Source organism: Pan troglodytes, chromosome 4 (assembly GCF_028858775.2).
Source record: "Pan troglodytes isolate AG18354 chromosome 4, NHGRI_mPanTro3-v2.0_pri, whole genome shotgun sequence".
Lineage (NCBI taxonomy): Eukaryota > Metazoa > Chordata > Mammalia > Primates > Hominidae > Pan > Pan troglodytes.
The window spans coordinates 127,218,772-127,233,659 of NC_072402.2; the positions used below are offsets into that span (position 1 = coordinate 127,218,772).

General features: G+C 40.7%; 1 protein-coding gene and 1 long non-coding RNA gene across 5 annotated transcripts in view; one reads left to right on the forward strand and one right to left on the reverse strand.

Annotated features, from left to right (window-relative positions):
• Window positions 1–5,648: 5,648 nt before the first annotated feature.
• LOC104006553 (uncharacterized) lies at window positions 5,649–8,146 on the reverse strand. Its single transcript, XR_680310.5, has 3 exons — window positions 8,061–8,146; window positions 6,924–7,238; window positions 5,649–6,578 (listed from the first exon to the last, which is right to left on the reverse strand). It is a non-coding gene; the product is annotated as an uncharacterized LOC104006553 (long non-coding RNA).
• ADAMTS19 (ADAM metallopeptidase with thrombospondin type 1 motif 19) overlaps window positions 6,572–14,888 on the forward strand; it is a 281,046-nt gene continuing 272,729 nt past the window's right edge. For 3 of the 4 annotated variants that reach the window (XM_009449594.5, XM_517910.8, XM_054684567.2), the window contains exons 1-2: window positions 6,572–6,981; window positions 7,603–8,258. In XM_009449594.5, coding sequence (XP_009447869.2) covers window positions 6,891–6,981; window positions 7,603–8,258 — 747 coding nt within the window. In that variant the 5' untranslated portion in view covers window positions 6,572–6,890. The remainder of the gene's footprint in view (window positions 6,982–7,602; window positions 8,259–14,888) is intronic. The other variant, XM_009449596.5, reaches the window with a different exon arrangement.

Below are 14,888 nucleotides of genomic sequence, written 5' to 3' on the forward strand. Positions count from 1 at the left end.
ACCGAAAGCTCTGCCTCCTAGGTTCAAGCGATTCTCCTGCCTCCGCCTCCCAAGTAGCTGGAATTACAGGCACCCGCCGCCATGTCTGGCTAATTTTTTATATTTTTAGTAGAGACGTGGTTTCACCATGTTGGCCAGGCTGGTCTTGAACTCCTGACCTCAGGTGATCCACCCATCTTGGCTTCTCAAATTGCTGGGATTACAGGGATGAGTCATGGCACCCAGCAGAGGATACATTTTGAGAAATGCATCATTAGGTAATTTAATTGCTGTTTAAACATCATAGAGTGTTCTTATACAAACCTACATGATGTATTCTATGACTCACTTAGGCTGTATGGTATAGCCTATATCTCCTTTGCTATAAACCTGTACAGCATATTACTATACTAAACACTGTAGGCAATTGTAAAATAATCCTAAGTATTTGTTTATCTAAACATACCTACACAGAAAGGTGAATTAAAAATATGATATAATATTATGGGACCACTGTCATATATGTGTTCTGCTGTTGACTAAAATATGCTTATATGAGGTACATGACTGTATATGTCTTCTTGTTTGCATAGGTTTTGAGGAGAAGTTTGCTGTCATTCTTAACTTTGTTTCTATAGATAATGTGCTTTTCACATTTTCTATTTCCTTTCTGTTTTTAGCAATTTGCTTAAGATATGCCTTGGCATAGTTTTATTAAGTATGTTATGCTTGCATGTATACATTATAGTTTTCATCAAATTTGGAAAATTTTCAGCCACTATTTTTTCAAATAGTTTCTCTTCCCATTTCCATTTCTCCTCTTCTTCTAAAACTCCAATTACTCATATATTAGATATCTCGTTATTATCCCACAGTTTACCAACACTCAAGTCAACTCTTATCTTTTTCTTTCTGTGCTTCACTTTGGATAGTTAGTTTCTTTTGCTATGTCTTCAAGTTCACAGATACTTTTTTTGGCAGTATCTAATCTGCTGTCAATACCACCCAGTACATTTTTCATGTAAAATATTGTATTTTCCATCTCTATAATTTCAAATTGGGTCTTTTCATGTCACTCTTGATCAGGTTCATGCTTTCCTCTATCTTCATATACATTTACAGCATATCTGTAATAGCTGTTTAATGTTTTTGTTGGCTTATTTTATTACTTTTGTCATGTCTGGATCTGTTTTTACTAAGTGACTTTTCTCCTTGTTATGAGTCATCGTTTTCCCATGCTTGGAATTTATAATTGGATTTCCAGAGAATGAAAACTTTACCTTGTTGTTGTTGTTGTTGTTTTAAAATATTATTATTCCTAGCCAAGTGTGGTGTCACATGCCTGTACCCTAGCCCTTTGGGAGGCTGAGACAGGTGGATTGCTTGAGTCCAGGAGTTTGAGACCGACCTGGGCAACATGGCAAAACTCCATCTCTACCAAAATACAAAAATTAATCAGGCATGGTGGTGTATGCCTGTAGTCCCAGCTACTCAGGATGCTGAGGTGAGGGGACTGCTTAAGCCCAGGAGGTCAAGATTGCAGTGAGCCATGATTGAGCCACTGCACTCCAGCCTGGGCAACGAAGTGAGACCCTGTCTAAATGAAAAAGTATATATCTATATATATAATAATAATTATTATTATTAAGTAAAATGGACCTTGTTCTAGCAGGAAATTAAATTACTAGGAAACAGATGAACCATTTTGCAGCTATCTTTTAAGCCTTATTGAGATAGGCCCACATGAAACCTTAATTACAAGGCTAATTTAATTTTATTACTAAGCAGATGCTTTTCTAAGAACATTATCTAATACCCCTTGTATTATGATGACCTTCCACTCTAGCCAGTTGGAACTCATCACATTTGGAGTATTCTTTGGCCTTTAATGCTTTATGCCTCCCCATCCCACCACTCACCCTATGCTGTAGCTGGTTTCTTCACATACATATAGAAATCAGAACATAGACAATTAATTCAAAGTTCTTCCAGAAAACATCCAGAATTCTCCCTTTCTCTCTGTGTCATAGCGAATATTAGAGACATCTCAATTGGTTCAATTTACATTATCCTGACCAAACAAATTAAAATTGATCAAACTTTCCACCTGATGGCTGCCAAAACCATTGCACCCAGCTCAGCTACAAACAATAGCAGGGCTTTCAATGGAAATTTTAAATCAGTGGTACCAAAACACTGAAGCATTTCTTTGATGAATTGCAAAAGGAAATGGAATTTGGCTTCCCCAGTAAAATCCTGAAGACAAAGCACAATCAAAGCAATGGCTACCAAGAGGGGGAAGTGGTCCATTCAAAGCAAAAGCAGACCAGTTAAGAGCAAAGGTCATGGCAACAGTTTTTGAGATGCTCAAGGAATTTTGCTTGTTGACTTTCTGGAGGGCCAAAGAATAATAACATCTGCTTATTATAAGGGTACTTTGAGAAAGCTAGCTAAAGCTTTAGCAGAAAATCTCTGGGAAAGCTTCACCAGAGTCCTTCCCCAAATGACAATGCTCCTGCTCAGTCCTCTCATCAAACAAGGGCAATTTTGTGAGAGTTTTGATGAGAAATCATTAGGCATCCACCTTACAAGTCCTGATTTGGCTTCTTCTGATTTTATTTTCTAACCTTCATCTTTAAAAGGCATTCAATTTCCTTCAGTTAATAATGTAAAAAAGACTGCATTGACATGGGTAAATACCCCACAGCTTTCAGTTCTTCAGGGATGGGGTAAGAGGCTAGTATCATGGCTTACAAAAGTGTCTTGAACTTGATGGAGCTTATGTTGAGAAATAAAGTTTATATTTTTTTATTTTTGCCTTTTACTTCCATTTTCCACATACTTTTTGAAGTTCTCTAGTAATTTATGGTCAAGGCAGACAATGATGGTTTTAAAAATATGTCCACAAATTCTTTGATATTTCCCCATTTGAATGTGGGCTGGACTTAGTGACTTGTTTTTTATGATGAGAATATGATAGAAGTGGTGGTATGTCACTTTCAAGATTAGGTTTAAAAAGACCATGGCTATATTTTGGGTGCTCTCTCTCTCAGATCACTTGTTCTGGGGGAATGCATGTAATGAGCAGCCCTATGGGAAAACCTGTGTAGCAAGATGCTGAGCTTCCTGTCAATAACCAAGTGAGTTTGAAAGCAGAACCTCTTCTTCCAGTTAAGTCTGCTGAAACTATAGCTCTGGCCAAGAGTTTGACTGCAAACTTGAGAGACAGCCTTAATCAGAAATACCTGGGCTTATCCAGGCTCCGATTCCTGACTCTCAGAAACTATGTCAGATGATAAATGTTTGTTGTTTTAAACTGCTAAGGTTGTTATGTAGCAATAGATAACTGATTCACTCTCTGTGTAGTTCCCTCCTTTCTGATACTCTGCCCTATAAATTCTAGCCTCCTTCTCTGCCTCCTCAACTCAGCTTGTCTTCAGGGCTCTGTTTGGCTTTCTTCTCTCTGTGTTAAGTCCTGAAACTGCCTCCAGGTTGTAAGCTGGGGAAATTGTAGTGATCAATTCATTTACTTCTCTTCTCTCCTACGTCATAACCCTAGGCTGCCTGTTGTCCAATGTCTAAAAACTTTTACTATGTTTTCTAATTTCCTAAGGTGAGAGTTAACTATGGTCCCTGTAATTCCATTATGGCCAGAACTAGCTTAGGACTTGATGTCAATTTAGATGTGAGTTCTACTGGGAGTTGGTATCTTCATGGAACTCAGTGAAAGGGTTCTTTGTATTTTCTCAAGATTTTAAGAATTTGCTCGGGGGAGGGTGGGTGGATTTAAGATTAGCTTAGGTTAATTTTAACCTAGGGTAAGATTAGGTTGTGAGGGGCTTAGTACCAGTGAGTAAAGAGAATAAGGGAGATTTGACAGCATCAAGGCCAACTTTCTATATGGAGAAGCCTGGATTATAAATGGCAATATGAGCACCAAAACAGTTGATTCCACTTACTCTGATGCTTTGTCATTTACCTCTTCTCCTTCTGTCCTTATTCTGAGAACACAAAAGCAGTTCTCTATTGGTGCTAGCTACCATCTGGTGACATATATAGTGATCTGTCTTACCAACATATTTTTCCCAGCTGCTCTTTTCTTTCCTCTAAGGTTGGTAATGCACACACATGCCTCACTCCTGCCTATTTTCTCTATTTCACCACACACAGTTTACTCAATTCCAAATTAGGCTAGTTCTTTCTTTTATATACATAGGTACTCGAATTCACTTTAACGGACGCTCTCACTTGCATATCTAAGTCTCTCCTAGAGCACAAAAATTCCCCACACATTTCTCTCTTAGGCCTGTTCCTTCTGTAAACCAGATAAGTCATGTTGATAGTTGCTAATCACCAGCAGAGTTAGTGTTGCAACTCCTGATCAAGGAATTCGAATTGGAACAAAATACCATAGAGAAATCAATTTCTATCACTTTCTAAAGCATCTTGGAGAGAATTTCCTGATAATTTCTGAACCTATTCAGTGTAAATCCTTGAATTAGTCAGGGTGATATATAAAAGAAATCATTCCTACCTTTCAAAAACATTGATAGTCTAGTAGGAGAAATAAGTACATAAGTCATTAAAACCCAAATGACTTATAAATGTCTCTAAAATATGTAAATAAATTACAACAGTATTTCAAAAGGTAAAAAAGAGAAGAGTTATCTGGGAATTAGACAAATCTTTCCATAACAATTAATATTAACCTTTACCATGAAGGATTGGTAAAGATTATATATTAGTAGGAAAAAAAGGCAGCAATGCAAACTTACATTGGTAACTGTGCTTCTGAGTATATTTAACTTAGTTATACAACTCATTTGGTTTTAAAAAATCATGAATGTACTCTAATAAATATATACAATTTAATATGCATTATTCCTTCAGTTCTGCTTTTTGTTGTTGTTGTTAAAATATGTGTGAGAAACGTGTTAAGACTCATCTCCTACTGGAGGTGTTTCATTGAAATTAGCTTTCAATCTAAATAGCTTGCTATACTCAAAAAATAAACTGCCTCTGATTTTTTGCCTAGCTTTAAATCTGTAAAATTGAGTCTCATGAAAAAAAGCATTTAGGTTTCTAAGTAACCCAGATATTTCTTGAGCATCTGGAAACCCACACGTTAGTTACTCCAGCATTAGAGATTTTATAAGACAGCGTTTAGAGGCAGATCACTCTTGACAAACTCACCTAGAGTGTTTTTGCCTTTGTTTCTAAACTCTGGACAACTCAAAGAAAGTATTATAGGACTCAGCTAATTCAAACAATGGCTTTCCTTTGAAATAAGATCGTCTGCTTCCCTTAAAGGCATAGTAGTCACCTTTGACACAAGGAACAGAAGGTAAAATAACAAAGGAAGTGGTGAACCAACCTCAGTTCTGGAATTAAAAAAAAAAAACTGATTTGCATTAATTATCATTTCTAGGTGTCTGGCCTAGTCCAGAGGATGCAAATGGCAGTTCAGATCAATCATCCTTAAATCGGACGTGAACGCTTTGATGTGGCTGAGGGAGAGTTGTGGAAAGGGGAGTAGGTACCATGAAGAGAATTGCAACAAAGGAAAAAAAATATATGGGGTTGAATTGCCCCAAAGAGGACAGAAACAGCAAAAACATATTTTTTTATGTACAAGTAAAAAGTACAGAAGACAAAATAATCTCACCTGGTCTGAGATCTTTAGAATATAATGTTTAATGTTGATTCCCTTACTCTTACTCCTTTTAGGACTCGTGTGTGTGTGTGTGTGTAATGGGGTGGGGTAGGGGAAGGAGAGAAACTGATAGTACTGATGAATGGGGAGCTAGAAAGACAAGGAAGGAAAAGAGGCTCTGAAACCTAAGGGTGCCTACTGTCCTGGGAAACTTTAAAGCATATTCCATGACGAATTACATTATCTCTGGGCTTAGAAAATTCCGAAAAAGATGGGAAGACAAATCAAAGGCCTTTGATAAATGAGGCCTCAGTTTTGTGGTCAAGTCTGCACTAATTTTTGCCTTGTGTGATGTGCGAATTTGACAAAAAGAGGCGCTGGATTGAGGAGTGGGATGGGAAGGGGGAGGCACCTCTACCTGCACACGGGGGCAGGGGATGGATGCAAATCAGGCCTTCCCGAGTGGCCAATCAATAGTCAGGTGAGGGATTTTGGGTCCCCACCCCATCCCAACCGGCGTTTGAGCACGTGCACGGTGTTCTGGGACCTTTGTCCCGCAAAGTCACGCTTGGCGGGCACCCCTTGGTCCCTTTTTCTGGTCAGATGTGCTTGATTCTTTTCTGCTCTACAACCCACCTCTCTAGTCGTGTCTTCCCATCTCCCTACTCATTCCCTCCCGCGCCGCTGCGGGTGAGAGCCTTCAGCGGTGCGTCCTAAGGAGCGTGAGGAGTGTGCGGAGCTTGGCACACCAAGTTGCTGAGACTGTGACACCAGCCTCCGCCCGTTCCGCGCGGGTGCAGGCGGCGAGCCTCGGCTCGGACACCACAGCTCTCCTGCCCGCGCCGGGCAGTCCTCTGCCTGTCCAGAGGCAGCACTCCCGGCTCTCGGCTGGCTGTGGGTCTGTCTTGTGGGGCTCCAGCACTAGCCTGCTCGGCCTCGGAAACTCCTGCAGCGTCCAGAACACAGAAAATAGACTCATCACCTAATTCGCCAGGGAGCTCGAGCGCTGCGGGGCCGCGGGGCTGCCTCCCCCGCTCCTCCCCCAACCCGACCCCACCCCACCCCCGCCAGGGCTTCGGCGGCCTCCCGGAGTCACACAGCCTACCCCCCCACCCCAACACCCCCTCCCCCGGCAGACAAAGGGCCTGGGCAAATTCGCCGCCCGGCCTCCTAGCGCTCCGGGGAGGCCGCTGCGCCCCGGAGTGGATCGCGCTGGAGGCGTGCGCCGGGCGAGAAGCCGCGGCCGCGGGAGCGCAGTATGGGGAAGAACCGCGAGATGCGCCTGACTCACATCTGCTGCTGCTGCCTCCTTTACCAGCTGGGGTTCCTGTCGAATGGGATCGTTTCAGGTAAGTTCTTCCGTGACTTTCTCGCTTCCTTTCCAGCCATCCCAGCGGAGACCGCGAACGTACGGGTCGGCAGGGCTGGTGCAACCGGTGCGTGGAGAGCAGGGCTCAGTGGGTAGCAATAAAAATGAGCTTGAGGTGCAGGTTAAGGGGTCAAGTTCGGAAATGAAGCACACTTCTGCCGGCCTCGTTTTAACCGTATGTGGAATAGTTTCCTTCTAATTAGAGCAATAATATTTGCAAAGGTACGTTTACAGCACCTGGAGGAAAATTAGAACGTACCTAAGTTGATAGCAACGCTCTGCTCTAGCATACACTTCAGAAATCGTTTACTCGTGCTGGAGTCTTTGCATCGGTTTTCTTTTCAACAATGAAGTGCGGTCACCAAACTTTGATTCCCCCTCCCCCGCCCCTAATATAATCGTACTTTTACTCTGAAAATGCTGGGGTCTGTAATCTGATCGCAAGGCTTCTGGGGTTGCAAAGAGTTTCAGGGTCTAGACGGGTGGTCTCCATTGCATTCAACGCGAGCGCCCTGTATCTATGGACTGTGAGCTTGGAAATGTTTGTGCTACTGGAACCGCGGCACTTTAAGCCCCGCACTTCTGTCTGCCCCGCCCGCAGAGCTGCAGTTCGCCCCCGATCGCGAGGAGTGGGAAGTCGTGTTTCCTGCGCTCTGGCGCCGGGAGCCGGTGGACCCGGCTGGCGGCAGCGGGGGCAGCGCGGACCCGGGCTGGGTGCGCGGCGTTGGGGGCGGCGGAAGCGCCCGGGCGCAGGCTGCCGGCAGCTCACGCGAGGTGCGCTCTGTGGCTCCGGTGCCTTTGGAGGAGCCCGTGGAGGGCCGATCAGAGTCCCGGCTCCGGCCCCCGCCGCCGTCGGAGGGTGAGGAGGACGAGGAGCTCGAGTCGCAGGAGCTGCCGCGGGGATCCAGCGGGGCTGCCGCCTTGTCCCCGGGCGCCCCGGCCTCGTGGCAGCCGCCGCCTCCCCCGCAGCCGCCCCCGTCCCCGCCCCCGGCCCAGCATGCCGAGCCGGATGGCGACGAAGTGTTGCTGCGGATCCCGGCCTTCTCTCGGGACCTGTACCTGCTGCTCCGGAGAGACGGCCGCTTCCTGGCGCCGCGCTTCGCAGTGGAACAGCGGCCAAATCCCGGCCCCGGCCCCACGGGGGCAGCATCCGCCCCGCAACCTCCCGCGCCACCAGACGCAGGCTGCTTCTACACCGGAGCTGTGCTGCGGCACCCTGGCTCGCTGGCTTCTTTCAGCACCTGTGGAGGTGGCCTGGTAAGCGCCTTCTTTCCCTAGCTCTCCATTTTCCCCTGCTGCTCCTCTCCTTGCCCATAGGTCAGGATGATTTGCATGCACCTTCTCCCCTTTCAGTGTGCTCCTTTTGAGCTTCGCCCTAGACTGCACCCCCAGGTGTCTACATCGTTTGCCTCCCATGGAACATCTCCAGGGCAGTTGTGTAAATCGGAAGTTTAATTGGGTGGATAAATGGCCTTCTCCTTCCAGATGGTTATGTGTCTTTCAAAACTGCGTGAAACTCTGCCTTTTCGTAACTTCTTCCCAATGGCTCAACTTCTTTCTGTTCTCCAGAGTTTTCTAAACTAAGCGCTCCACGTGATGTCTTTTAGGAACTCGAAAGACAACCAGTCGGCTCACTGATGAATCTCCTTCGTGTTTGCGCCGCACTCTCAGTTCCTCATCTGTTATCTTACAGCTTTTTCATAACCTACTTCAAAGTTGAAAGAACAGTTCTATAGGGGATTACTCTGACAGTTGTCTAGAATTTAAACACATCCAGAGTCATACTGGACACCTGTTCACTGTTCTTGTGAAAGATAGGAGTTGGGAGGGACTCAACTGAGAGACTGGAGGTTGAGTAATGGGTGACATTAGAATCCAATCTGTGTTCAAAGGGTTATGGTTCTGTGATTTACATTTCATTTGACAGTAGTTCCTTTTCTTCTTTCCACTCTTTGGAGGAAAGGAGCAAGGTGGAGAGCCTTGTTAAAAGGCCTGTTGGGATGGAAAGTAAAAGCCATTTGCTCTGTCAATGTAGAACATCATTTGATTTTTCTCCCTCTGTCATGATTCAGGGGTTGGGACAAGCTTCTATAAGTTGACCTTTGTGTGTGTGTGTGTGGGGGGGGGGGTCAAATATGCATAACATAAAATTTACTATTTTAACTGTTTTTAGATGTACAGGTACGTGGCATTAAGTACATTCACGTTGTTGTGCAACACCACCATGTCCTTTATGGTTGTTGCCACCACCATAGGCTTTACTATTAATTGGTTTAAGACAAAACTCATAAAATATCAAAAATGCACTTGTGATTTGTGGCTTCATTTTGCTGTTCATAGTGAGCCACTGAGAAATCCACAAGAACTTGCATGGAAGCAAACTGCTCATTTGGAGAAAATCCAACAGCAGTGGATAGCAGAAAATATCAGCACAATCAAAGCCACCCAAAACTACCACCTCCCCTGACCCAAGATCCCATACTCAAATGATGTAAACTGTTGGACAGTGCTCATAATGATGAATATTCAAATACGGGCATTTTTAGGCATAATTGAAAAAAATTGGCATGGAAAAATTACATGAGAAGCTTTTATTAAAAGGTTTTATGTGGAACTGATGTTTGAACATTTCACTGGGGAAAACATTTTGTGGAGATTTCATTGTCCACTAGCTTTTGGCTGGGGATTAAATAATCACATATAGAAAGTTCCTGGTGTGGTAGTAGCAATGGGGGATAAAGAATTTCACTGTGTTGAAATGTGCACTTTTGGTCAGATTTTCCAAATGACCTATTCCTTCTCTCCATACTTAAGGAAGCAAAGTTAGAATTATAAGTAGGTTTTTCATATGTAACAAACCTGCACGTTGTGCACGTGTACCCTAGAACTTAAAGTATATATAAAAAAAGAATTATAAGTAGGTTTTTCATATAGGAGTTTGACATACATCCCTGTTTATCATGTTGGACTTTTACTCACTTTTCCTATTAGCTACATATGTATATATGTTCTAAACTGGGAAGTCTTTGTTATTGAGGAAAACTGCCATTGCCAGCAATACAGTGTTAGGAGTTAGATTTTCAGTAAAAAAGTTAAGCAAATAGCCAAGAAGGGTGGGTTTGTTACTCTAGACTCTAACATGCCAGCCCTGTTCCCTTATGAGCTGGTGGATAAGGAAAGAGTGAGCTGTTATCTGTACTCTGGAAGAGGTTTGTTCCCTGATGATTGACAAGCTCCTTCTCTCTTTAGGCTTCAGTTTCCATAAGTAAAATTAGATAATTAGATGATTTAATTTAAAAAATTGAATGATGGGATTAAAATTCTATTGGATATTTAATGTATTATAGGTCCCTTGTTTAGGGGATAGAATGTTCTGCCTTTTAGGGGCTCACAAATTAAGAGAAAGATATCATGTGTAAGTGGAAATGACACAAGTAGTCACAAGACAGTGACAGACCAGCATGATGAATCAAATGTTATGCTAAGGTAAAAATCCCTTGGGAGAGGTGGGGAATGCTTCCCAAAGCAGAAGAAGTTGAACTGGATTTTAAAACATGGAGAGGATTTCACCAGGCAGAAAAAGCTGGAGTGTTGTAGGTAGAGGGAGGAGACTGAGTGCAGGCATGAAAATGCAGGACCTGTCAAGGGAATGATAAAGAATGTCTCCTATGACTAGGCTAGAAGATGCAATAGAGAGAAATGATCTTAAAATGTCTAGAGATCAAACTTCAAAAGCCTTGTCTGCAAGAATATGGGCTTTTTCTAACTGAATAGTCATAGAACTTCTTACCTCCTCCTTTGTATCTCAAGAATTCTGTGATCCTGTAATTCTAATGTGAGGAATTATGATGCCTTTATATAGAGATGGTGAATCATTTATAAATGCAACGGCCATGAGATTGCAACAATTATTTTCTTCTCAGGGAAAGCTTTCTTATTGTCAGTTGCAGAGAAGAGGGTAGTTCACTAACTGTACCTTCCCTTACCCTCTCTTGATAGTAAGCTTTGCCTACCGGTACCTGAACTTTTCAATATCTTTTGGATTATCAAATATTTAAAAGGATCCAAAAGTCTGTACCAAAGGAAATAGAACATCAGCTATCCAGTAAAGTGAACATTTATAAGATTGACCAATTCACTCTCCAGGTACTACTCTAACTTGTGTTATCAAAGGATAAGTGCCAGAATGGAGATTTTGGATACAGGGGCAAAGCCTGCCTCTTCAAAGTTTTTAATCTTTCTGGATCTCATATCTGGATTTCTCTCTATATAAAATGTACAAATTATACTTATATATCTAGCAATTGATCTGTGAAGTGTTATTATTTTTGTTTGTTCTGATTAGTGTATTATTGAATAACAGTCTTATTTGAGTCATATATTAGATCTTATAAGCATGCAAATATACTACAACTAATCAATTAAACATTTATTGAACAACTCTTATGACTAAGGCCTTTTCCAGATATAGAGAATACAAAAAGAAGATGAAGCAGTCTCGATATATTTCACAGGGCCCTCAACCTAACTTGCCAGTTACCAATGAAAACAGGGAAATACAATAGGTTGAGATACGTGAAAATACAGGTATACCATGAGTGCTCTGATGACACTGTCTTGTTCATCTCTTTTCATTTCCAACACTTTACTTTTTAGTTGGCACTCAATAAAAATCACTGAATAATAAAATACAACACATGAAGTACTTTATGATACTTTAAAATCATCTTTAAAAATTAAAACACACAAAAGCAATAAATTAAATCCCATGAAACTGTGCAACAATTATCTTTGCTCAAAGTTAACACAATGTTTTTTTTTTTTTTTTTCTAAAAACATGCTTATAAGCGCTGGGCCAAAATAAGCTATATTAGTATATGCCTGGCCTATTTTTTTTTAATGGACTATTGACATGGCAGACTACTTAGATTATTTTTTCCAGATGATGAAGTGTGGATACTAAAACTAATGCCACCTTTTCCTACTTAAATTAAGAGTTTTATACAGTAGTCTTTTTGATTAGCTTTTGATACCGAATCTGGAGCCTTTTGTAAATTCAATTATTTTTTATCTTATTTGCATTAAAGTATTGTATTCTGTGGAAAGTTTTAAACAATTAAATATTTTTGTGACTCCCATTTAGACAAGGCAGTATATCAGTTAGCAGTGTGAAAGCTGCTGTCAGGGCAGGAATGGGTAAAGAGAAATAAACACATAACGAGGAGAACCAGTGGAATCAATCAACATCCAAATGAAAAAATTAAGATTACAGACTGACCTCATATGTCTACTTTCTTCATTCAAGCAAAATCTTAGGAATGATAGAAAAGATATTCTAAATAAATATAAAGCAGTATTAGAAGAGAATGTCATCAGGACATCAGATATTTCAAATATCTCCTGAAAGATTGAAACAGTTTGGCTTGGATTAAGGGAAACATATAGTCTTTAGAAAACATCTGTGACTTGCAGGAGCCATGCCAGAAGTGCCGCTGTACATGCAGGGAAAGGCAATGCAGTGAGCAGAAACGTACCTAGAACAAGAGCAGGATTTCTTTTTTCTGTTATCCCATTCTGCCAAGCACCGGAAGCCACATATGTGTCGCTAACACAGGAACAGAGAACAGAGGCAGAGCTTACCCAGGCCTGTGGGTGACACCCAGGAAATAGTCTCTACTCTCAAAAGATGAGCTGTTGGCTTCTTGCACTGAGTCAAAGGTCCCATCTGTCTCTAACTCAAGGAGAGCTGAGTAAACTGAACTAGTTACAACAGATAGGTGAGCAGGGAAACCAAGAAAAGATGAGCTGACACCCAGGAATATTACATTTTGAAGAAAATAATATTAAAAGAGTCTCAAACTCTTGTTAATTAATACAAGAAGCAAAAAATTAATAAATAGAATAACGGAAATCTAATGCCCAGAAGAATAAGAGCAGGTATATATTCATGGAAAAAATAAATTAAAAAAATAGGAACAAACTGCTATCCATAAAAAAAAGGTTAGATACAATGGAACTGAAATTATATTTTTGTTAGAATAAAAACTCAATAGATGAGTTGATAGGTAAATTTGTGATATGGAAGATCAAACCCAGAAATTATCCCAGAACATAATACAAGGGCCAAATGAATATAAAATAATAATAATAAAATAGTTGTAAGCCATTGATTAATAGGTCTAGATCAAATATTTCTCTAATAGGAATGCATTTAAAAAAATCAGTATAAAGACTGAATTGTAAAAATACATGCCGTTATATGCTACCTATCAGTTACACTTTGGATGTGAGGCCAGATATTACTTCTTTGAGGGTAGAGGGTAGATGAGATAAGTGGTGTTCTGGATGATCCTTGCTCAGCATACACCAAAAGCAATTTTCAACACAGGTTTCCATATTTGGAATTAAAAATAAAGACATGGAAAGCAGTTTATGTGTAGAATCCTTGATTTTAAAAATTGTTATTCTTTATAATTGTTTCATTTCAAAATTATAGCAAAATTTTTAAACAACTTTCTTATTTTTCCAAAGTTTTCACAGAAACAAAAACGTATTTTGCACTCAGATTTAATTATTTAATATTTAAATATTGATTAAATTATACAATTACAGAATGTTGTACCTACCTGTGTTCAGACAAATATGGCTGACTCTTGTCACAGGCTGACTGGTGGAAATGGTTGTATGCTGTAAGACAAAGGAAGTGTCTGCTAGCTATGAGCATTCAGCATGCCGTATGCCTCAGTGACATATTTTCCAGATGGTGTGTGGCGTATTAAGTCAGCGATTCTAGTTGATTTTGTTGATATAACCAAGATTAGTTAGGGAGAAGTTAAGAGACCAGTGGTTCTAATTGAATTGGTTGATATAACCAAGGTTAGTTAGATAGAGGTTAAGAGACCCCTTTTTCAGCGTCAGAAACAAATTTATCAGAAATAAGACACAAACCTTCAGATTGAAGGACCAACCACAAAACTCAGCATGGCATAAGAGGGACCCAAATCTAGATATACATTCACAGAATATTAGAAAATCAAAGAGAAAGAGAAAATCGTATGCATTTAATAGAGGAGAGATGATCTACAGTGGGATGTGTGTCAGATTGACTTTAGAGGATTGAATCAGTAATACTGGGTGCCAGAGGATCAGGTAACTTCAGAATTCTGAGGAAGAGTCATTTAAAATCCTGGATTATATGGTCACACAAAATACCATCCAAATCTGAGGCCAAAGTAAAATCATTTTCAAAATTATAAGGACTCAGATGTTACCACACAGAATCTCCAAAAAGGTATGCAATGAAAAATCTTCCTCAAATACCCATTCCCCGGTTAGTACTTAGTTTTCCATCCTAGAGGTAACCAGGGTTATCTGCTTATAGTGTCTGATCTGGAGGTAGTTTATGCATAGACAAATATATATACATGTATACACTTACAGCTTTTTAAAAACCCATACTGTTAACACACACACACACGTGGTATTATCACATTTGAGTGTGTAAAGAGATTCCCCTTTTTTTACGTCCTCTTATATCTGATTGCAAGGATCTTTTGTAATCCACCTAATGAGTTTGGTGTTCCTGGATATTTGATTGAATACAATATTTTCCTATTAAGAACAAGGCTAAATATATAGGATTCTGTAGAAAAGCTGTTTTGCCTCTAATGTATATCTGTGTTAAAGGGCATGTGTATTGGTAATTCGGAGAGAGATTGCTTAATTGTACCCCATAGAGATGGTGCTACTTTACAGTCTCAGACCAGGAGAGTAGGAGAGTTTCTCTTTCCCATGTCCTGTTACCAGTATGGACGTTATTATTAAAATTTTTGACCTTTGTGAAATCTAATAGGTAAAAGATGTTATTATTATTATTATTTTTGAGAC